This window comes from Amphiprion ocellaris, chromosome 8 (assembly GCF_022539595.1).
Source record: "Amphiprion ocellaris isolate individual 3 ecotype Okinawa chromosome 8, ASM2253959v1, whole genome shotgun sequence".
Lineage (NCBI taxonomy): Eukaryota > Metazoa > Chordata > Actinopteri > Pomacentridae > Amphiprion > Amphiprion ocellaris.
Window position 1 is genome coordinate 13,660,901 of NC_072773.1, and position 25,146 is coordinate 13,686,046.

General features: G+C 38.8%; 2 protein-coding genes across 4 annotated transcripts in view; one reads left to right on the top strand and one right to left on the bottom strand.

Moving 5' to 3' along the window:
• The window catches only part of LOC111574438 (E3 ubiquitin-protein ligase Itchy-like), a 218,840-nt gene that overhangs the window by 11,489 nt on the left and 182,205 nt on the right, over window positions 1–25,146 (bottom strand). Inside the window, exons 1-13 of one of the 2 annotated variants that reach the window (XM_023279022.3) lie at window positions 15,862–16,013; window positions 11,494–11,585; window positions 10,707–10,848; window positions 8,707–8,831; window positions 6,122–6,256; window positions 5,268–5,313; window positions 4,965–5,146; window positions 4,292–4,538; window positions 3,676–3,771; window positions 3,205–3,379; window positions 2,519–2,588; window positions 1,347–1,431; window positions 987–1,115 (exon numbers count right to left, since the gene is read on the bottom strand). In XM_023279022.3, coding sequence (XP_023134790.1) covers window positions 987–1,115; window positions 1,347–1,431; window positions 2,519–2,588; window positions 3,205–3,379; window positions 3,676–3,771; window positions 4,292–4,538; window positions 4,965–5,146; window positions 5,268–5,313; window positions 6,122–6,256; window positions 8,707–8,831; window positions 10,707–10,848; window positions 11,494–11,563 — 1,502 coding nt within the window. In that variant the 5' untranslated portion in view covers window positions 11,564–11,585; window positions 15,862–16,013. Of the gene's footprint in view, window positions 1–986; window positions 1,116–1,346; window positions 1,432–2,518; window positions 2,589–3,204; window positions 3,380–3,675; window positions 3,772–4,291; window positions 4,539–4,964; window positions 5,147–5,267; window positions 5,314–6,121; window positions 6,257–8,706; window positions 8,832–10,706; window positions 10,849–11,493; window positions 11,586–15,861; window positions 16,014–25,146 lie in introns of those variants that run through there. The other variant, XM_055012997.1, reaches the window with a different exon arrangement.
• Window positions 22,101–25,146, top strand: part of LOC111574439 (calcitonin gene-related peptide type 1 receptor-like) — a 36,970-nt gene continuing 33,924 nt past the window's right edge. The window contains exon 1 of one of the 2 annotated variants that reach the window (XM_023279023.3): window positions 22,101–22,259. In XM_023279023.3, coding sequence (XP_023134791.1) covers window positions 22,210–22,259 — 50 coding nt within the window. In that variant the 5' untranslated portion in view covers window positions 22,101–22,209. The remainder of the gene's footprint in view (window positions 22,260–25,146) is intronic. The other variant, XM_035952270.2, reaches the window with a different exon arrangement.

Sequence of the window (25,146 nt, forward strand, 5' to 3'; positions counted from 1 at the left end):
AACTTGTTAGTGACTTCCTAAAATCCCAAAATGTTGTTTAAATAAGGAAACATGATTGTGTTTAGAGAACAACTTGTTACTTCTGGAACAAAGGATTGTTATCCACACTAAAAGGCATTTAAGGCATTTCTGTCTGTCTGCATGTGTGTGTATCTATTCTTTACATATCCTGACAACTGAACTTCTGATCCATTTCGTACCTGACAGGCGTATTGCTAGTGCAATGCTGAGTTTAAAGTGGATGAGCAGTGACTGGTTTTTGGAGTGTTTTTGTGGTTTCAGCCTGACTTTTGGTTGCCTGTGGGCAGAGCACCTGTTTCTGGGAAATTTGACTCATCAGATGAGACTGCGCATTTCATTCCTCCCCTTCTGCTACCTATGTGTTAGCAAAATTGTTTTCACTACAGGAAACAACAGCAGCCTCCAGGCTAGCAACCTACCATGATGAAAGTTTCAAGTGTTGCAGATTATTTGGATATCAGCCCTGCTAGTTTCTTCAGTAAACTAGACATCTAATGACAGTTCTTGCCTCCCTGCATGCAAATTATCCAAGAAAACAATCCCCTCTGATGTATTTTAAGGGAACAACGTTGCTACACCCTTTGCTTAGCTCCACCCAATACCACTGTGACTGGTTTAAATAAATATAATAAAGTCAAACCAATCTTTCCATCTATAACAGAATGATGAGGTCATTCTGTGCAGTAAAATGGTCTAGTTGCTAGGCAACATGATGTCAGAGTGCAAGACTGTTGAAGGAATCCCTGTGTTTGTCTGTCTGTACCACATCTGTCTGTAAATATCAGATTTAACCACTGACCACAGGCTTTGCATTAGTTCCAGTTAATACAAAGACATGGCAATACACTGCTATCTCATTAGTTGATAAGCATTGTGTTTAGTTAGAAAGCTTGCTTGTCTTATATGAGTCTGAGAAGTCTCAAGATTTTAAGACAGAGCAGACAACAATATGGCGGTAGACATACAGTGATGATTTTCCAGTGCGAGGGTCGATGTAGGTGGTGGTTCTCCTGTTGTGGTCTACAAAGTAAGGAATACCATCTACCGTGAACCTCATCTCCCAGCCTTCTGGGAGCGGCTTGTCATTCAACAGCCTGAAAAATGAGATGAAACCAACATTTCACTTGGTGATGTATGGTTATAGAAGAAGTGAAAAAGATACAGGAAAAGAAGATTATCACACACACACACACACACACACACACACACACACACACACACACACACACACACACACACACACACACACACACACACACACACACACACACACACACACACACACACACACACACACACACACACACACACACACACACACTAACCCCTGTGTTCGTGGGTCCTCCCACTGTGTTGCCCGTGTAGGATGATGTACAAAATAAACTCTGCCATTTGTGTCCGTTCTTTTCTCTGAAAAGACAATTAAATTCAGTCACTTACCTATTCATATTCAGTCCATTTCAAAAATTTGACAAGTAGCCAATGACCTATTTTGGCTACTTTTTAAGTGTGGAAAACACAACTACGGCATTACAACACAGTTTTACGTTGGCGTTTCTGTTATTGTACATTTTGACACTGTTTTTTATTTTTATTGCAAATGCACATTGTCTCTTTGATTATTAATAATGTGTATATGCTTTGTCGAGTAGTTAGAAAGTCTATTATTTTCACATCACCTTTTATTTCACAGAAACTTAAAGTAGTACATACATTCATCTGTCACTATCAAAGTGCAGACCTCATACAGATTTGTCTGTTAACATGATGATATTCAATAGCACAAATGAGTCCTACTGCAGATACACATGTGGACAAAACTGTTGGTACCCCTCAGTTAATGAAAGAAAAACCCACAATGGTCACAGAAATAATTTGAATCTGACAAAAGAAAAATTAATTAAAATTCTATCAAAATTAACCAATGAAAATCAGACATTGCTTTTGAACCGTGGTTTAACAGAATTATTTAAAAAAATAAACTCACGAAACTGTTTTCTGTTGAACCACAGTTCAAAAGCAATGTCTGATTTTCATTGGTTAATTTTCATAGAATTTTTATTTATTATTACTTTTGTCAGATTCAAGTTATTTCTGTGACCATTGTGGGTTTTTCTTTCATTAACCGAGGGGTACCAACAATTTTGTCCACGTGTGTATAGGTAGGATGTAGCATTTTATACAACAGCGTTGTAAAAGGCTCAGCAGCAGCAAGCAGGCTGCTGCTAGCAAAGAGCCCCTGAGGAAGACTGAAGTCAATGATCAGTCAATAGGTCTCAAAGGAAAATAATCAAATAGATTAAATCTGCAGAGTTGATTGTCCGATGGAAACTAAGAAATTCAGTGATAAATGCTGGAGCGTTTGATTGTTTATTGGGTTTTAGTGCACAGGAAAAACTAAGTGACCACAAGGGCTATCTAATCTGAAGAGATCTGAGCTGCAACTGTGAATTCTGCACGTCTGAAATCATTGTTGAAAACTAACAAACAAACTTACCCCATCCATGTGGCAGAGGCCCGAGAGGATCAAACTCCTTATTCTGAGCGACTGAGACCTGGTCTTGTAGCTATAAAAGCAAAAAACACAATTATTGTGAATCAACGGTATAACAGTTTAACTGGATATGAGGGCAGAAGGAATTAGATACAAGATAAGGATGAGATTTTAACTTGCAATGTTTTAAAGGTCAAATACTGTGGTCCTTCTCAGCAAATCGATGCAAGTCTCACATGTTCTCATATCAGTGTGTCTTTCAATTCTTTAGCTTAAAATACTGCACAGATGGTTTGCTCTAAAATCCAATGAGCTGCTGCTGTCCCAGTGCCCTCCAGGAAGAAAAACTCTCAGCATCAAGGATTGACAGTGAGGCATAAAACACCTGACGGCACACCTGACACTGGGAGACCAGGACTTTCTATCACTTCTAACTTTCTCTCTAAGCGTTCACTTGCCTTAGAAATATCGTTGAATTTATAGCACAGCTTTTGTTTATGACTTATGCTTATGGTGAGTTTGTCAGACAATGCTGAAGTTAGAAAATCAAAGGTTAAGCAGTACATAGTGTCCACAGAGCTCTGACCTGTAGGCATACCATTAAAGCTAATGTTATCCTCAGCCACATTAGTTTTGCAATGCACTAATACTAAGGATTTTGATGTCACATGATGAGAAGAAAATCTCACCCCAAATATGAACCTCTGGTTGAACTGCTGCATGGCGCCCTGCAGCTGGCTGCGCTGGTGTTGCCACTGCTCATAGTTACGCACTGTCTCCATAGTCGGGCGCTGCCATGTGGTGGTTCGTGTGATGTGATCAACAAAGTAGACCCGTCCCATCTGGTCAACACGACGTTCCCAGCTGCAGACAATGAGAGAGAAAAAAAAGAGTGACTGCTGGCAGACTGGCTAACAACTTAAGCATCTCAGAATTATGCATTATTTAATTACATTAAAATCATTTTACACTTCTAAAATAAATGTTTGCATTAGCCAGACTCTGAAAAAATCTTAAGACTTTTAAATAGAACAGCAGTGGAATGCAGCTACTGTAATTATCAATACATCATGAAGCCAAAATAAAACATGAACTAGCATCCCTATTTTAAAGGCAATATATTTTTAATAATACTGTAATAATAGGAAAAGACATTTTACCCAGGAGGTAGTGGCTCAGGGCGCTCCCACGTTGTTCTCTTTTCTACGTGATCAACGAAATACAACCTGCCATTCTGATCCACCCTCTGCTCCCATCTAGATAAAATGACAACAATAAACTTGAGGGCATTAGGTAATGGTGCACGTTCAGCCATTTATGTTCTGTGCAGATTTATAACAGCTCTTACAACATGAGTCATCCTACTGCAAAAACAGCAAAATTGTTCATGAAGGTCAGCGTTGTCACAGTGCTGACATTAAAACAGCTCAAAAGTGACATTTAAAGAATTACAGCCTGAATGAAATCAAAAAGAGAGACAAGACGAAAAAGACAGTAACAATCACAGGCTAATTCAAAGATAAATCAACTTCTTTTTAATGCTGTAATCCTTTCTGAGTGATTTACCAATTTCTCTTTCTTCCTTCTTTCTTTTAGCACTCTCTCTGTTCTTATTCTGTAGCAAAATATATAATCAGCTGTTTGGCTTGGGCGCTACAGTACTACTATTGCTCATCATGGCATGGCCATTGTTTCAGCTTTAGGACAATAAACCTGCATTAGTTCAGATGAATCTTTAACCAGCTCCTCTGCAAGGATTACAAAATGAGATCTAACCCAGGAGGTAATGGTCCAGCTGTGACTGCGGGGACTCTGGAAGGGATAGTAGGAGTGATGCTGCTGGTTGGCTGTCTGGTTGCTGCAGCTCCACAGCCAGAAGTCAAAGTGGAGCTCCTGTCTGAACCTCCCGATGGACTTGAGTCTGGGGCCAATGTGGATCCTGAAGCTGGTGTTCGCACTGGTGTATCAGAACCTGACTGCCCGTCATTGCCATCCACTGCAGCAGAGCCGTTGCTGGAAGATGCTGAGGAAAGATTCAGACATGACTGAGAGCTTATCAAAAATCCTCAGACCAGGACAGCACTAATTACAGATTTGAGAAACGTGAGGAAGGCAAATAAAAATAGTTTTGTTTATGTCAACTAGCATGAGTTGGCTCTGATGTACCTGCTGATTTCAAAAACTATTTTTCTCTTCAGTCAAATTATTTCTGAATTCCTCACTGTTGTCTTGTGTGATTATAGGTCATACTGAAGTAAACCGGTTGTACAAAAAATGTCTTTCAGAGTCTGCCAAGTTTTGGACACAACCCCCAATTTGCCCCCAGGGTAAATGTTTGACATTGATATGATTGTGTACAAATACAGAGGGAGAAGCACATCTGATCTTTGTTTCACTCCTTTTCTTAATTTAAAAGTGTCTACAGCAGATCAGATTAGATGTGTCTGACCTGGTGAAGAGGTGGGTCTGTGGGGCGTTGGAGGCGGAGGCCTGGAGGGCCTGGGTGGTCGGACCGGCCTCAATCCCCCTGATGACACAGAGGGAGACCCTGTGCTGTTCGTTGCCCTGCGGCCACTGGGAGAAGACCTGTGCTCTACACCGTCCACAGCTGGAGAGCTGTCTCGACTGCGCCTGTGAGGAAGGAAGGAAGGAAGGAAGGAAGGAAGACCGAGATAAACAAAGCAGGCAAAAGGAAGAAACTAAAGATGTGACATTAGTGGAATGGGACTGAAGAGGGGAACTGGTTTAGCACCTTATGGGATGATCTCCATTAGGCTGTGACTCCCCATTTGATGGACCTCAAGTAAAAGCACACAACATGAATTAGTCAGTTAAGTTTTTGTTTACTTGTAACATGACTTGTCAAACTCATGAAAGAAACTTGTCTGTACAGAACCTTGTTGACATAAATATAAATGTTTGTCTGTCTATCCCTTATCCTTGAATAAGCAAAAAGGGCATAATTCAGCTTCTTAACAGAGCTAAAAGTTATTACGAGAAAAACTGTATTTTTACAAGCTGAATGACAAATACAGGGTGTACCTAAAGTCTGGACACACAGGAAACCTCATTAACTATCATTTTTTTGCCTCCACAGATTAAACATGGCTTTGTCAAAAGAAGAAAGAGTTGAACTGGTATTTCTCAGTGGATGTGAAGGATGGACACATCAAAAGATAGCAGATGAATTTAATGCACGTCATCCAAGGAGGATTCTACTTGGCTTTTCCACGGTGGCAAAGGTGGTTAAAAAGTTTAAAGAAACAGGAAGTGTCATGGACAAACCCTGTTCTGGACAACCAAATGTATCAGCCGAAACGAAAGAATCGGTCATGGCCAAAATTCATGCTAGCTCCTAAAAAATCACTTCCCTAACCCTATCTTTTGATATGTCCATCCTTCATGTCCACTGAGAAGTACCAGTTCAACTCTTTCTTCTTTCGACAAACCCCTATTTAATCTGTTGAGGCCGATTGTGTGTCCAGACCTGTATGTCCATACTTAAAGGACACCCTGAAAATTTGCTAGTGTTTGAACTGGCTTGAATACATAACAGAGTTTATATCAACAGAATGCCGCCTGAACACTGTTCATGGTGTGACTCACTGTGATGGTCAGCCTCGGCCATGGCGAACATCTCGGGGTCAACAGTCATGCCGTCTAGGCAGACAGACAGGTCTCCCACCACATCTGACTGATCCCTGTCTGCACACAGTTGTAAGGTCTGCACCACCTCAGAGACTACAATGAAACAACACACTAGGGTCAGAGGAAGACAAAGCATCTGAAGTCTATTTCCTGTGACTAATTATGTCCATCAGTGGTATTACACATGCATCAAATGCTATCAAAGTTAAACCCACAATCTTTAGTAAAATTTCATAGCAGATTACCATTAAGAAATAAATTCAAAACATACAAGTTTCGCCACCAGTTGCCTATAAAACATCACAAATTGATAACTTGGGGATCACAGAAGACACCACTGCTGCACTGTAACACCTGCAGTGTTGGTTCAGTGTAAAGAGCAATTACACTTTAAATTAAGACAATTTATCTAAATAAATGAGAAGAGCAAGACAACACAGATATCTTTGCTGATCCTGATCAGGCTGAACATTTGTAAGACATACAAAACATTTTAGAATCTAAAAGTAATTTGAATTACAGATATTGGGATCACTGAGTATTTTCCTGCTCTGACACAGAACATCCATCAACTTTCAACATGTGATCTGTACACAGAGGTCTCCTATTGGACAGGGTCCATGCATACAAATGTGACCAGGCAGGGGACTGAATGGTGTCCTTAGAACAAACAAACCAAAGACAACCAGTCCAAAAATCGACCAGGGCAAAAGAGGATGACAAAAAACAGCAGTCTCCTTTGTAAATGTAAATGGAGCTCTCAAATGGTTTATTATTTACTTAGGAAAAGTTTAATAGTCACATATGTAAGTGCTTTACAGTTCTTTGTACATTTTAGGTTTGTTTATAGATGTCCTCTCAACCTCACACTGTGGATGAGCACACAAACATTATACAGAGGAAAGATCCACCCACAGAATTTAAACTTCATCAACAGGAAATAAACCCCCACATTATTTCATAAATCAAACAATGTACTACGCAAGGCGTCATTAAAAAAGCCATACTCCATTTTCATAAAAAGGTTATATTGTACAATCAGATGTTTGCATGAGTACCATTCAGTTTTACATGGCACTCCAGCTCTGAGCCACACAGGCTGAGCACTGATCTACCCACTGATCACCACCATTTTATGATGACAGTTTTACAATCTGACATATCACCATGGCTTTGTAGGCCCTGCAGGAGCCTCAGATTAACTTTCTGAACCTTAAGCAGTTCTGGGGCCATTGTTGGATTTATGGTAACAGCTTAACCATGGCTAGAAGTAGAGAGAACTCAAAAATGTCTTTTATGTAGTGCAACAAAATTAGAATCCCAGATATTTTTCTACTTACATTTTTAATAGGTTTCCACACAGATCTCCTGTTTGCTCCTTCTGACAATTTTCTCTGTTTCTACGGTTTCTGGCTTAGATAAATAGTGTCATTTTAAAGGTTTTTCAGAGACAACACGCCTCTCTAACCTACCAGCAGGTTTTGAGTTTCACAGAGTTAAACAGAGGGAAAAGGAGATAAGTGCTATTTATCATTAATCTTATTTTGATTTAAAGGGGACAAGAATCACAGTGAGTTCTGTTGTTTCATGAGTAAAATGCTTCTGGTTGTTTGTATGCTCTGAAGATAAATTTTCCTTGAATATGTATTTTGCATGTATCTTTATTTTTGCTGGGTGGCAAACGTTTTATAGTGCAGGATGTCCCTAAAATCTGGACACATAGGAAATCTCATTAAGTATATATATATATATATATATATATATATATATATATATATATATATATATATATATATATATATATATATATATATATATTTGCCTCCACAGAGTAAATATGGCTTTGTCGAAAGAAGAAAGAGTTGAACTGGTATTTCTCAGTGGATGCGAAGGATGGACATATCGAAAGATAGCAAATGAATTTAACGCAAAGAGGATTCCACTTGGCTTTTCCACAGTGGCGAAGGTGGTTAAAGCATTTAAAGAAACGGGCAGTGTCATGGACAAACCCCGTTCTGGGCAACCAAATGTATCAGTCGAAACTAAAGAATCAGTCATGGCTAAAATTCAGGGTAGCCCCCAAAAAAATCACTTCCCTAACCCTATCTTTTGATGTGTCCATCCTTCACATCCACTAAGAAGTACCAGTTCAGCTCGTTCTTCTTTCGACAAAGCCATATTTACTCTGTGGAGGCAAAAAGAAAAATTATACTTAATGAGATTTCCTATGTGTCCAGACTTCAGGGATACCCTGTATTATATAAATGTTTGCCACCCAGCAACAATAAAGATACATGCAAAATACATATTGTTATAATACAGATAAACGATATTCAAGGAAAATTCATCTTAAGAGTATATAAATAACGAGAATCATTTTACTCATTAAATATATATTTTGGACAAGAGAAATATATCTTTTGCCCACAATGTAAACTGCAGGTCACCAAATATGTCTAATGAAGTTTTGGAATGAATGGGACATCAGTCACCAGTGTACTAAAGGAAAAAGAATGTGTCAAACATGTGTGTCATACACTCACTTTTCATGTCGTTAGACTTCAGTGTGTCACTGACATCCAGCGCGGCCATGCCAAGCAAAACATCTGACTTGAGCGTCTGGTGGCTCCACACACGAAACGTTAGTTTGCTGAATGGAGTCACGATCCTGTTGAAATAGACAGTTTAGCTGAAAACATGGGGTGCATTTGGACTTCTTGCTTTTGTCCATTAAGGATCTGATCCCAGAAAGCTTTTCAGGGTGTCGCTGTCAAGACTTCAGCAATGATTCACCAATCAGTTTTGAAAGTCAGCAGCTTTTCAGTGAGAACTATTTCTTTGTCATTTTATCAGCTTTTCTTTGAATTTCTGTCTTCGAGTTCACTGCAAACTTTTGTATCAAGCTTTACATACACATTGAATAAAAGTAACAAGAATGAGTAATTATATGTTAAAATATCCAGAGGGACACCACCACAATCATGTAATGCTGAAACAGTTTGATTGTATTACGTTCCGTGTGTTACGACTGTACTGAAAATCCCATTTATCTGTGTTTGTATGAGCAACAAAATTCTTTGTGTTGAAAGCAAACCACAGACAATAAAGTTCAGAAGCTATTCAGGGACAGCGGGTGTCTATCACCATCACTATGACAGTTGTTTAGCTAGCACCATCAGTGCACCCAGGAAAAGAAACTGTGGACACATGGGCTTTGGTCGGGTTACATCCCATAGTAAACACTTGTTATATAGTAATCCTGCCCCTGTGAGTTTGAAAGAAACTGTTGGAGAACTCTATATTAAGAAGGTGCACAGCAGGCAATCCTGGATAGGGTAAAAGTAAGAAAACATCTGATCTGTGAATGTTGGACAGCAGGACGTTAACAGGCACCCTGAATGTAGAGAATATGTTTGGAAACAAGATTCCTAAATGTACTGGACACACTCCCTCACTGCTGTATTGGATTTTACCTGTATGTAGAAACCAATTCTAAACATCCTGAGATCTCCATTTCATCTTTTCTTTTAAACTGCATACCTGCCCATATCCAGCACTCAAAACTACATCTCATGAGAGAAAATCCAAGATCAAGACCTGGTGACTCATTCAGAAAGAAAACTGTTGCAGCAAAAGCATTTTGAGACTAATCCTATGTTACACAAGCAAAAAAAATACTATTTTTTAAGGAAGTATATTTTTGTATTCCTTTACGAGAAACTTTTCAAGGGGAAATTCAGATGTGCAATGACAAATAGTGCAGTCAGCAGTAATTTTTCATGATAATTGCCTTCCTCAAAGCCATAACCCAAATTGCAATGCAAAATTTAATTCTTAGAGCGAAAACTTTCCTTCAGTAGTGTACACTCAATACGAGTTTTGAGTTCCCTAAAACAACATACCAGTGACATTTAAAGCATTAATAATTCGGCTAATGGGGCTATCAAACAGTGCTGCACAGTGACTGGTGGTCAGCACTGTTGCCTTGCAGCTAGAAGATCCCCAGTTCACATCCCGGTCTGGGCCTGGGTTCTTTCTGCATGGAGTTTGCATGTTCTCCCTGTGCATGCATGGGTTTTCTCCAGGTACTCCGACTTCCTCCCACAGTCCAAAAACATGCTGAGGTTAACTGGTAACTAAATTGTCCACAGGTGTGAATGCAAGTGTGATTGTTTGTCTCTATGTAGCCCTGTGATAGACTGGTGACCTGTCCAGGGTGTCCCCTGAGTCAGCTGGGATAGACTCCAGCCCCCTCACGACCCTAATGAGGATGAAGCGGTGTATAGATAATGGATGGATGAATGTCTATCAAAGATAAATAAATGGACTCCAAGATGTTTTCTGGAACATTCAAACATGAGATTTTACTGTGTGCTCTGTCAAATCCAAACACTGGCAATTTAAATACTAATACTGTTCTACACAGATCTTGCTGGGGTAAAATCTCTTTAATGAGCAAGTGCGGCACAAGTAAAGTTCTAAACATCATAACTATGATCAAATGTCATATACATCTAATTGTCCTGACATGACTTTGACTCACACAGTGAGTGGCTGCTTCCATTTGGGGCTGTGCGTGTTGTTGCATTTCTCTGTTTTCTTGGACTGGCCGTCGACTGTCACTTCCACATAAGGACTGGGACCAAACCAGTTTTTCTTGTTTTCTTTCAGTTTTGCTGATATCACTGAATCAGGAAGAAGAGACCATATATCAGATGCAGCAAACAGAAAATCATTGTGAAAAAACAGTAATTCGGGAACAATGAAATGCTGTAAACACAGATATTGAAATTAAAAGCTTAAATGGAAAAAGACAATATGACGGTGATAAAAAAGGATTTTAAACATTTATACTTATTTTGCTAAAGAAGCAGGGCATTTTCATTACAATATCCACCCTAAGTTTCTCTATTAATATGTCTGTTGCTTTTCAATAAGTATTCATTGGATCTGCTTCAAACTTAGCAGGCGTATCGCTGGGGACCTGAGGAAGTGCTCTGCTGACTTATGCAACATCATTAAAGGCTGACGATTCGAGGGGAAATATCTGTCTGCAAACGTGTGCCTGAGATTACAATACGATTAAACACACGTAGAAATGAGACAGAGTTTAGTGTTTTTTACAGCAGACAATTAACGTATTATGGCAGAAAAAGCACAGACATCACTAACAGCAATAACTCTTTAATTCACACCTGTTCTTTTCCTAATGTGACAAAGCAAAATGTCTTGTGTGGAGAAAAAAAAAAGAAAAGCACTGAAGTAAATGAGGTCAACCTGATGTTTTCTTCTTGAACATCTGTTCACTCGGATAAAGACTTAAGACGTACCAATGATTTGCAGCTGTGCTTTCATAGGGTAACCATTCGAAGTGCCCGACTTGGTGACTCCACTGGCCATGACATAGGGCTGGGATGAAAGCCTGCAGCACAGACGACACATCATTAGGGCGATGACAGATCACTTCCCAGCTGCTGCAAATTTGCAGCATACAGATGAGATCATTTAGATCCAGTATATTTAGCTCGCTATCTGTCAGACTTGCAAAAATACACATCTAATTGGCAGGTAAAAAATATTGCACACTCCTATGTAAATAACTATGTCTCACCAACCACTGTTCCAAAGCTTGCTACTGCTTACAGTTTATAGGCAAAGAAAATCATTGCTTTAAGTGCATGCTATACAACATGTAGCCCTCAGCTACAGTAAATATAGAGATTTAAATATGTTCCCTTTGGAGTTTATATGTTCTTCTGGTATATCGCTTTGGACTAAAGCATCGGCTATAATAATGAAATTCATCTACAGCATCAAACTTCATATACAAAGAGTCTACATATCTAAATTGCCTTTCTTTCCTGGAATGTTATCCTTAACACTAAACAATACTATTACCCCTTACCATGTGCATTCAAAATAGCAATAACAGAAGAGACTGACTATCAGCTCACAACGTATAAGTGCATCGAGTCAAACAAAGGCAAAAAAATAAAAGTCAATTGTCAGAAGTTACACAGGATGTAATAAAAGGGCACTTTAATGAGAAAAAGGTCTGCAGTCGTGACATGTTCCTTGTGTCAGGCATGATTCTAGTGTGTTCAATTTTAAACTGTCTTCTCAGTAACATTCCTAAGTTTATGACTGACAGCCAAATACCACTGACTGCAAAGAATCACAAAACACTTTCACAACTGAATGCATTAAGGTTGAACCTAGACATGGATTTCCACTCATCCATCCATTATTATGTGGGAATACACGACCACTCAAAAGTTGGGGTCACCAAGACAATTTCATGTTTTCCATGAAAACTCACGCTTTTGTTCATGTGCTAACATAATTGAACAAGGGTTTTCTAATCATCAATTAGCCTTTCAACACCATTAGCTAACACAATGTAGCATTAGAACACACGAAATGGAAATGTTCCTCTGTACCCCAATGTAGATATTCCATTAAAAATCATTGGTTTTCAGCTAGAATAGTCGTTTATCACATTAACAATATCTAGACTGTATTTCTGATTCATTTATTGTTGTCTTCACTGAAAAAAACCTGCTTTTCTCTCAAAAATAAGGACATTTCTAAGTGACCCCCAAACTTTTGAATGGTAGTGTATATGCATTCTATGTGCATGATTACAGGTCGTATCATCTTCCCAAAAAACCATGAATCAGCTGTACTTCTACTTCACTTTGTGATTTACTACCTTTGTTAAAACGTGTTTCAGCAATCCCCTATACAAAGGACCATAAATTGGCTGTTAACCAAACATTTTGTAAATAATGACAATTGACATGGCTGCTCTATGGGGGCCAAAATGATAGAGAACTTTGTATCTTTGCTTTTTCTGTGTTAGACTGTTGTTTTATAGTTTTCCACGCTACATTTTTACATTCTAGATTAGTTATGTTTTTTGCACACTGCATATTTTCTATATTGTACATTTCGCACATTACAAATAAGAAATAATTATTACCTTGCTTTACATCTAAAGTACTTCTGTGAAGAATAGTCGCTGTGCCGGATGTGTTTTAGAGTGCTAGATGTGGGTGTTTAGCAGTGAGTGGTTTCTGTGACAGCTACAGTGGGTTTTACAAACATTATTGTACTGGCAACAGTAGAAAAAAGCCTTACAGGTCTGACAAAAACACAGGATGTGTATGGTTTCAGTTTGGATTAAACACAGAAACATTTTTCAGCTAATCCCCTACACAGTAACTGTAATCTAAAGTCTCATTCAAAGAAATACCGACAACTAGGTTTTGAGGATAATGTTCTGTTTTTTAAAAAAAGTACACACCACTTAGATATTGCTTGCTGAAAAGTGTGCAGACACATATAAACTCACCACTAACAACTGTGTCAGGTAAAAGTGAAGTGAAAGGAAAGAAGACCAGCCCCTATGACCACTCCTTGAATCTTGTTCGTAACCTCAATGTGCCACTCAATAATGTATGCTCCTCAGTCTATCTCTTCCAGTATGCACATGGCAGAGAAGGAAAAAGTGAGCAGCTCCTGGGTAAACTTTCACTGTGGCTACTGCTTTGGTCCTGGTCAATAATTCATTGCACCTGCTGACTTAGCAACCAGGCAGCTGGCCGACTGTGTTTTGTATATTGGAGCATTTGCTGAATATTAAACTTGACAATGACCTGCCTTTGATTTGAGTTTTTTCAAACAAACTAAATTACATCACAGATAGGCCAGCAAATTTCATCGGGGTATTTCTAAATTGATTTTGAGCTCAAATTGCTCAATGTCCTACTGCTATAGACTTCTGAGGGGCAGATAAACAGCCCACTTTGAACATTAAGATCTCAAAACAGTTTCTCTTCAGCTATGCTGAACTTGTACTTATCGAGACTATTACTACCGTGGCCTTGTTACCCCAGAGATACATTGTTAACACCATTTACAATGCTGACCAGCACTGTACATAACAAGACAGAGGGACAAACAGATTTGCTTGTTCTATTTCAATCTTCAAGGAAACAACAGTCAAGAACCCTGCTACCTGTGAGGAAACAGTGACGCAATTTACTTCAAGTCATAAAGATAAAAGCATAAAAGAATTCCAGGAATCTCTGTATGTGTTTGCTTTTCACATATCTAGACAACATTTCCTCAAATCCACTTCAAAATTTGTGGGGGTATTGCTGGAGATGTGGGGAAATGCAATATTGAGTTTGAAGTAGATGAGGGATTTTTTTGGGGGGGGGGGTCTTTTCGGGATCCTCCTAGGTCTGTCTGTAGGTTCAGCCCCTGTTGCTTGATAACATAATCAATGGCAAATGTACAATGCCACGTGGTTATGACACATTCTGTTAGTGGGTACTGCACTACTTCAGGTAATTCATGCATATTCTTGATGAATTATTAAAAATGTAATGTCTACCAGTGGCAACAATTTAAGATATCAGAAGACTCACCTAGGAAAACAGATGGGGAAAAAAGCAGAAGTTTTGTCACCGGACGGCTGAAGAGTCAATAGTTTGTGCACTCATCTACCATTGTTATTCTCAACTGGCGCAAACACAACTACCGGTAAGTTTACCAGTTTTCCTATGACTAATAAATGCCAACTTCCTCTTTCCTTCACAACATACAAGAAAGTCTGCAGCTAATGATTATTTTCAGTGCTGATTATTCTGTTGATCATTTTCCCACTAACAGATTAGTTGTTTGGTCCATAAAATGTCAGAAATGACAGTGTTTTCAAATCCCTTATTGTCCACAACCTGAAATATTCTAATTACTGTTATAGCGAAGCAAAGGAACCAGAAACTATTCACAGTTAATAAGTTCAAATCTGAGAATTTTGATTCTTTTTCTTAAAAACGTTCTCAAACCGATCCATTATCAAAATAGTTGACAGTTAAAGTAATTGTTGACAACCAATGGATTAATCATTGAGTCTCTACTTGCAGTTATGGAAGCAGACAGAACTATGCAGTCTGAGCAGCTGCTGGTAGAGGACACTAGAGAGCAGGAAACATGACCCATTATCTCAATAATGAGGTTTGACAGGTGCTGTCAGGTTGCCAGATGCTCAATCGCTGTGCTAAAAATGCGCAATATTGTTTTTTAACTGCTTTACTAATGTGAACAGCCACTAGATTACTTTTAATTTACATTTAGTTAATCCTTTTTAGCTACTTATTGTATTGAATGTGCGATATGTCGTATTGAGGAGTGGCTTCTTTCTTAAAAGTCTCTAAAACTATGTTGTCTTGTGAGATACTAAACAGACCATGGCTCACTTGTCTCTCCATAAAATAACACATAGTTAAGGACAACAACGCAGTCTTCCTCTTTGCTCCTTTATTTGCATGCTAAGCTAACAAACGCTGATAAGATACATAATTTACTCTAACTGGCAATGGTTAAGGAGCTAACGCTAACTCTGTTAGCCGCGCTGCGAGGAACAGTATGTCCTGGTTAGCTAATAAACAGCCGGGACGCTAAACATTGTGTGGCTATATTTGTAGTAGCGGTGGGGTTGCTGGAGTTGCTGAGTACGTGTTGAATGTCAGCTGAGCCACTAGGTCTGACAGCTCGCTGCCGTCCCAGCCCGGCTAACTGCTAGCCTGCTAGCTGGTGTCATCATCATGGCTGGCTGGAAATCCAAAAGTCCAACGGCTATGAAAAACTACATGTCACTGAAGGGAGGCTAGTGTGCTCCTATCACTTACCCGGATCCGAGGAGAAACTGTAAAACTGAAGCAGTAGCACTGCAGCGTCCACCCGGCCCCTCGCTCCGGAGGATGTTTGGGTTTCAGTCGGGGTTTCACTTCAAGGAAGGAGAAACTTCCACCATCTTCGGAAGCTACGTCACGTGACCGAAACAAGGTGGGGCGCACGCTACTCCCCCTCTGCGCTGTGATTGGCCCAGAGTTAGAGCACGATGGACCAATGGGAGACCAGTAAACATGCTGGTGCATTCAAGGCCCTTGCAGCCTTATAGTGCCAAGTCCAAAGGATAATTGTAAAAGAGGTAATTTCCTTATCTGATACATAAATCATGTTAAGCACAGTCTAGTCTTGAAATATAATCAAGAATATTTGACATACAAAATACATACAGCCTAAACATCAGAAACAATATCATAGTGAAGCTGATAACACTATAAACTACCAACAATTCCTTGGTCACAAAGTCACATGTTAAGACTGCAGACTCACATAAAAATCGATGGAAACATATATAAACTAAACAATAATCAGCTTTTGGCTGACAAACACTTTTTGGCACAACATGTAAACAAAACTCTGTCTTCTCTAGTATTCCTGCATCACCAACTTGTACACACTTCCTGAAATTCACTTTCAGACGCTGAACAAAATGGAGAATGCTGCCTTCTGTTCTTCGGCTCTGTTAAACAGCAGCAAAATCCATACTGTCGCCACATTAAGAGAGCTGCTGCATGCAATTCATGCATGTGGCACAGCAGGAGCCTTCATTGATTATTTCAGTATTCTGACATTTCACTAGAATCACATTATTAACCTAAATGTTTCCTACACAGCAAACAGTTGAGCTGCTGCACTGACTGACTGAACTCGTTTGTTCAGGTTTATTTACCGTGTTGTGTCATTCAGATTACCAAAACGTACCGAGAGAATACAAATAAACTAAGAATAAGAATGCTCTAACTTCCTCCAAGAGGGGTCTGGCATTTTCAGTTTTTTTTTCAATAGAATGCCATCAATGCAGTGGAGGTGGGTGGAATTTAATTTATGGTAAAACATAAAAAACTGACATTGAGAAAATTGAGCTGAAGCACAACTTTCCAGAACCAGAGTTGTTGTTAATGTAGACAATCCACATACATACAGCATGTGTAGTTTTAATTAGAACTACTTTCTAATGAAGAAATAATCCCTATTTCTACTGTCAGCCTTCTGATCTGTAATTCCAGACATCACTACCTCACTGCCATTTATAACCTAAAGTAATAAAAGTAACTTGTAAGCAACATGTTTTTTTTTTCTTGATCTGTGCCTGTAAATATAAAAAATGTACAGTGGATTTTATGCTTGTGTTGCTTTCATTGTTCCAGGTGCCATTAAACCAACAGCACATTAAGTAAAGCAACATTAAGACATGGCTTGTTCAGGCACACAACTCATGATTTGGTGTAAGGCATTGCTGGATGTTGATCCAGCTACAAACACTAGATGACACTGTTACTCTTGACAGGTCTCTGCTGGAGATAGCAGAGATGGGATCTATGGTTCTTTGAAGGGAGCTGGATCTCGTGGAGCCGTTCCTTTCAAAGAGCCGACTGGTTCGTTCTTAAATTGATTTGTTTTTCAGAAGTCAACCAGGGGTAACTCGTTTTCATCAAGGATCACTGGTAGCAGTTATAAGATACAGAAAGCACAGAAATCACTCAATGTCTTCTCTCCCGTAGCCATATTGGTATTGCTTCAGACATGGGATAAGTAACATTCCTGCTTCATCAGTCTGTTAAAGTGATGGCATTCGGGAGGTCACTTTAATATTTCTCTCAGCTTCATTCAGACATGCAATATTTGTCATTCATCTGAGATTGGTCACCCAGTGATGCATAATACATAATATCACACAAATTACAAAAGACCAAAGCTAAACTTATAGCAGCTTACCACACTGGCCAAATAAAAAAAATGCCCAGTTATTTATGATTTCCCTGAAAAGTCTGTTTACATGTGATAATGCAACTACTACTTTACCAACAATAAAATATTTATAGCCTGACAGCTGTGATGAAGCTCAGGACTTACCCTGAAAATGGCTGGTATCTAACTAATAACTTAAAGCTGTAGGTGACCCTGTGTGTGACACCTCATTTGTTTGAGGCAAAGAAAAGTACACAGTATCATTTACTGTTAGATCCTGATTGATCCTGTCCCCATGTCCAGCATAATTTATGATAAAGTAATTAATGAATTCACTGCTGGTGTGTAAATTTGACCAACTCACTCTTTATGGAGACATTTGTTGATCCTGCTGCTCTGTGATGCGGCACGTACTTAATAAACTCAAAAGAAAGACTCCTACAAACAGCTGGAAGCCACAAACAAAAACAAAAAATTTACTTTTATGGGCATTTTGGAGTAGATATGAATTTGTAGAGCACAGAAAACAAAACAAATGTTTAATAATTTTGGTGCACAAACTCTGCATTTTATTCTCTGTGATGTGAAGTATGTAGCTTGTACCTATCTGTTAATGTGTCAGTGTGCAATTCAGACTAGTGTGGTAATGAAAGAGATACGTAATTGGTACAAAGTCTGGCAAAGTAAGATTGCCATCACAATCTTCAAGGAAACATTTGGATCCAGTCAGATCATGTGCGTCTCAAAGCGGCTTAGATGGTCTAATATACTGACATGTCTGTTGTAATTACTCTGCCAAGGAACGTGGTGGAGTTACACACATGGACAAAACTGTTGGTACCCCTCGGTTAATGAAAAAAAAGAAACACAATGGTCACAGAAATAATTTGAATCTGACAAAAGTAATAATAAATAAAAATTCTATGAAAATTAACCAGTGAAAATCAGACATTGCTTTTGAACCGTGGTTTAACGGAATTATTTTAAAAAATAAACTCATGAAACAGGCCTGAACAAAAATGATGGTACCCCTAGAAAAGACTGAAAATAATGTGACCACAGGGACATGTTCAATCAAGGTGTGTCCTCTAATTAGCATCATAGGTGTCTACAAACTTGTAATCAGTCAGTCGGCCTATTTATAGGGTTACAAATAGTCACTGTGCTGTTTGGTGACATGGTGTGTACCACACTAAACATGGACCAGAGGAAGCTAAGGAGAGAGTTGTCTCAGGAGATTAGAAAGAAAATTATAGACAAGCATGTTAAAGGTAAAGGCTATAAGACCATCTCCAAGCAGCTTGATGTTCCTGTGACTACAGTTGCACATATTATTCAGAAATTTAAGATCCATGGGACTGTAGCCAACCTCCCTGGATGTGGCTGCAGGAGGAAAATTGATGACAAATGGAAGAGACGGATAATAGGAATGGTAACAAAAGAGCCCAGAACAACCTCTAAAGACATTAAAGGTGAACTCCAAGGTCAAGGTACATCAGTGTCAGATCGCACCATCCGTTGTTGTTTGAGCCAAAGTGGACTTCATGGGAGACGACCAAGGAGGACACCATTGTTGAAAACAAATCATAAAAAAGCCAGACTGGAATTTGCCAAACTGCATGTTGACAAGCCACAAAGCTTCTGGGAGAATGTCCTATGGACAGACGAGACAAAACTGGAACTTTTTGGCAAGGCACATCAGCTCTATGTTCACAGATGCAAAAATGAAGCATATGAAGAAAAGAACACTGTCCCTACTGTGAAACATGGAGGAGACTCTGTTATGTTCTGGGGCTGCTTTGCTGCATCTGGAACAGGGTGTCTTGAATCTGTGCAGGGTACAATGAAATCTCATGACTATCAAGGTATTCTAGAGAGAAATGTGCTGCCCAGTGTCAGAAAGCTTGGTCTCAGTCGCAGGTCATGGGTCTTGCAACAGGATAATGAGCCAAAACACACAGCTGAAAACAGCCAAGAATGGCTAAGAGGAAAACATTGGACTATTCTGGAGTGGCCTTCTGTGAGCCCTGATCTAAATCCTATTGAACATCTGTGGAAGGAGCTGAAACATGGCGTCTGGAGAAGGAACCCTTCAAACCTGAGACAACTGGAGCAGTCTGTTCATGAGGAGTGGACCAGAATACCTGCTGAGAGGTGTAGAAGTCTCACTGACAGTTACAGAAATGGTTTGATTGCAGTGATTGCCTCAAAAGCTTGTGCAACAAAATATTAAGTTAAGGGTACCATCATTTTTGTCCAGGCCTGTTTCATGAGTTTATTTTTTTAAATAATTCTGTTGAACCACAGTTCAAAAGCAATGTTTGATTTTCATTGGATAATTTTCATAAACTTTTAATTTTTTATTACTTTTGTCAGATTCAAGTTATTTCTGTGACCGTTGTGGGTTTTTCTTTTATTAACCGAGGGGTACCAACAATTTTGTCCATGTGTATATGTGTCTGTGTGTGTGTGTGTCTGTCTGTTAGCAACATTTCTCAAAAACGGACTAATGGATTTGGATGAAATTTTCAGAGAAGGTCAGAAATGACACAAGGACCAAGTGATTAAATTGTGGCAGTGACGCGACTTATAGTCTGGATCTACAGGTTTGTTAAAGAGTTCTGTATCATTGTGAGATAGCGGCAGGGTGTCACTGTAACTATGACAACAAGTGAACACTACATCAGTTGCCTGCTGGGACTGGTACATTAACACGTTAATTTCGATTAATTAATTACAGCAAAAATAACGCGTTAAATAAATTAGCACTTTTAATCGCACCTTTCTCAGTTCCCTATTTTGTGGCACACCGGTAACACTGATGAACACTCCAGCCCTGTAGGTGGCGGTAATGAACCTAAAGTCTGTCTGCAGCATACAGTTTATGGTCTGCAGTGAAGAAGATACACAGGCGTCACGTCAGCATATAGGAGGTTTGGTGAACAGTGAAGGAAGAGAGAACACATTGTGCTTGTTTACGAGGAAAGTCTTCTTTTAAAAATCCTCCCGATGGCAGCTTGGATAAAAGCATGGTTGTGTGAAAATTGTGCAACAAAGAATTTTCTTATCACTGCAGCGCTTCAAGCCGATGATATCACCTCAGTGTAAAACATGTTGCTGTTAGCACCAGAGCTAACGTTAGCACAGTTAGGACAGATGAAAAATGCAGATAAATAGAAATGAAACAAACATTTTTGTGGTTTAAATTATTACACTGCCAAATAGGAGGAACCTCGACAGAGTAGTAAGTTAAACCACAAAAATGTCCGCCTTTTAATAACTTAATTATAAACTTTTAGTTTCTGAAAAACATTTTTCTTTATAAATAAAAAATGATATTCCTTTAAAAAAGAACCATCAAATTGACAACATTTATCAGACCCAGAAACTATGAAAACAGAATGAATCTGTGGATTTTCAACTTTATGAAGCTCCTTGAACTACTTATGCTTTTGTTATGTGCAATACAATGGAAAAAACAAACTAAATCCAGGCCATAAATCATCAAAATCACTTTTTTCCTAAATGTCCCATTTTTAAAATTGTATTAATTTTGTAAGTTTTAAATTATACACACGTATATGTCTATTCATTGATTCAACTGTCAACCAAAATTTATTTTAATTGAACATTCAACAATTGCAATTAATTAATTACAAAGCCTGTAATTAATTAGATAAAAAATTTTAATCGTGTCCCACCACTAGATCCTACTACAAATTGGCCACTGTGGACTTATTGGGACTTATCCGTCAGAAATGGAAGGACGGAACAATTGATTCAATTGTGGAGGTGTTTCCAAGTCCCATCCCATTCCCGCCACCCCGTTACATATTTAGGTCATGCAATTCGGTGTCCGTACATAGTACACATGTACAACACAAGCCTGTGCTCAGCACAAAGTCATTTTGTTAGTGGGTACATCTATGTTAAATGGATACATTTTATGTTGCCGTGATTGCTAATCATCAATAACTAATAAACAGATGCTGCATTTGTAAATAAGAAGCTGCATTTCTGACAATGCCATATTGGGGAATGAACAGCCTTGGCGGAGTACTGCACTCTCTGAGTGCTTTTCTAGTTATTGAATATTATAGTAGAGATACTTGTTTGTTTTTTTTAAGATTTCTTAACAACACATGCCAAAAAACTTTTACAAAAAAAAATCATATCAAAAATGTAAATAATTAGGTCATGCCTGTAACAGAACTGTGTCACAGTTTCAACAGTTCACTTTGGTTTTTGTTTTCTTTCATTACTTTAATTAAAACCAATTCAAATGTCAATGCTCTTGTGCAATGCTTTATTCTGAAAGTGCAAACAGGACAGCAGGATTTGCTCGGTGTCCAGCTTGACTGCTGCTGCTCAGTGGTCTGGATCAGTTAGTGTTGACAGGAAGGCAGCATGAGTCACTTCTCTGCTCGGATCATGCAAGTATGGGAATATTTGGAGGAAAAGACAGTTTGACAGCTCTCTCAACAAAAAGGTAAGGCACAAGTCTTAGCTCCAAATATGTGGAACAGTCCAGGCATGACTTCTAGTCTTCTTCTAGTCGTGAGAAATGTGTCAGCATATAACTCAGGATGTAATACTGCTTTACACTTACGAAGAAGGAAAACTGTAACAATACAACACATAACAAGGACATTTCAGGAATGTATAATGTATAGATGCAAGTTCAATCTTTTAATATTCTAATAATCATTTAGTACTTTAAGATGTCTATGAACTCAGTGGTAATCAGCATTCTAAGTTCCCATTAGAAATATTATAGGACTGTCTTTATCGTGATTAAAGCTTAATTCACTACAGCAAAAAAAAACTGATAGCCTCAGTCACACGTCGAAACTATGTATTTTCTGTATGGGGTTTCATATATATATATATATATATCACTGAAGATTATTAATGCAGGTTGGGGAAAGGTCACACCTAGAGCTGGCTTGTTGCCTGCTTCTACTGTTGCAATTCTAAGTAGCGTATGAATAGAATAAAGAAGAATAGATCAGTGTTGTCATGATCATCTCCACATATGTGAAACACAGATGCCAAATAAGTGCTTAGTCAACATCTGGGAGGATACAGTTAGTCAACACTGTCAAAAGCAAATAATGACATTGAGTACACTAAAAAACCTGCTGGGTTATAAAAAAAAAAAAAGCAAACCTTAAAGTCGTCGCTGGGTCAAGAAATAGAAAGCGTAATTTGTATTAGTTCTAAAAATAAAATCAGCAGTAGACCACATTCAGTCAGACAAGATTCTAACTTCATTAAAGCGATCACATTATTTGATTAAGGCCATATAAATATAAAGAACAGTCTCCCAAGGATGAAGTATAGGTTTCATTTGCAAACTTTGAAAGCAGCATCCAGGCATTGAGTCTCTCCTTTCTAGCTGTCACTCAGTTAACTTTTCAACTGTCCACCAGTTTCAAACTCAGTCACAAACCTAGAATGGAATTAAGTAAATTAGAATTTATTGTAAATTAGAAGAATCAAACAAAATCTTCATTTTTAGAAACCTTTTGTTACAGTGTAACCTTAGTGACCAATTTGTTGACATTCTCTTGTCTAAATTCAGCAACATTATGAAACAATGTGTTCCAAGTTTGAACTTACTTCTACTTGCTGCTGTTTTTTCTCCACTGTAAAACTTTTGGACAGATTGGTGAAAATGCCTTACCCCCATAAGTTCACAACATTTCTCTACAAAGGATTTACAAAAGGATGCTATGTAGTGCTATGTAGATAGCTAATGGTAGCTACTATTGTCTAACAATGTGAAGATGAAAACGTGCAGTGGAACAGCTGAAGTCTGGTGAACAATACAGTCAGAATACACATTAAACTGCAACATTGAAAAAGGGCTGCAGATAAAGTTGCTATCAGATAGCATTATACTGATAAAGTTAGTTAGTGAGCATCCATCCATCCATTATCGATACACCGCTTAATCCTCATTAGGGTTGCGTTGGGCTGGAGTATATTCCAGCTGACTTAGGGTGAAGGCAGGGGACACCTTGGACAGGTCACCTTTCTATGACAGGACTACACATAGAGACAAACATTCACACTCACGTTCGCATCTGTGGACAATTTAGAGTTACCAATTAACCTCAGCATGTTTTTGGACTGTGGGAGGAAGCTGGAGAACCTGGAGAAAACCCACACATGCACACGGAGAACATGCAAAGTTCATGCAGAAAGATCCCGAGAAGACCGGTTCTCGAATCAGGGATCTTCTAGCTGCAAGGCGAAAGTGCTAACCAGCCCCTTAGTTAGTGAGCTTCTAGTGGAAAATTGCTAGCTAGTTTGCTATTTAATCAATATGACAGAATAAAAGTCATGAACTGTCCACCTACCACCATGATCCCAGAATGTGTTTTATAGAGAAATGAGCTAAAGGTCATACTGTTACCACAACTTATTAAAAATATAGGCAAAGTATCAAAGAAATCTAGCCAGCCGTTCAGCTGCTAATAAACCCCTAACGACCACTTTTGACCCACCAGGAACAACCTAACAGTGTGTTTACATTACCCCAAACAATATTGCCGTGATTTAGCAGGAGTCTTTCTTGTCATCAGAATGCTCTGAGTTGCAATCAAGCTATGATAAACACAGCTTTTTAAAGCAGTAGCTGTGTTAAGAGGTTTCTGCTAAAATAAAAACTGCACACAATCTACAATGTGCAAAAAGCATATCCGTCTTACAAACTTGTGCTCTGTGGTAAATTAACAAAACCGTTCAAATTAAGGGGGAACTCCCAAGTGTCATTTGACATTCAGTGTGCTTTAACAGCCTAAACACAGAATAAAACTATACAGGGTACTCTGACAAATACAGACAGTACACAAGCCAGCCTGGTGTTGTTCTCAGCAGGCTGGATGTGCTGATAAGTACTTTGTTATTTCTCTTAGAATTTGCATTTCTCCTTCGTGATTTCCATTCTCTTCTACATGCACATTAGCAATCGCCAGAAAACCCCTACAGACTGGCAGAATCTGCTTTCTTTGTATGAGTAACTTCATGTTACTTGATGTGACTGATCTGTATAAAAATGAAACTCATTGTATTTATACACACTTTGTGTGATAGAGACTCATTAATACTGTTGTAATACCATCCACAGCCTTTGTAAAATTAACATAGCAGCTTCTACATCACCAACAGAGACAGTTTTTCTATTTAGTTTTGTGTGTTTTATCTACAATTGCAATTTGAGAGAAGTGACTTCAGGGACACCCATGGCCCTCTCCGTCTAGTGTTGCCAAGTTATAATCCTCACAGCCAAGACATCAATCTGGGAGCAGCTCCTTGCCTGACTTTTGAATACCTCCGAATGTTTCCCGCTTCTGGACTTTACAGTCTGA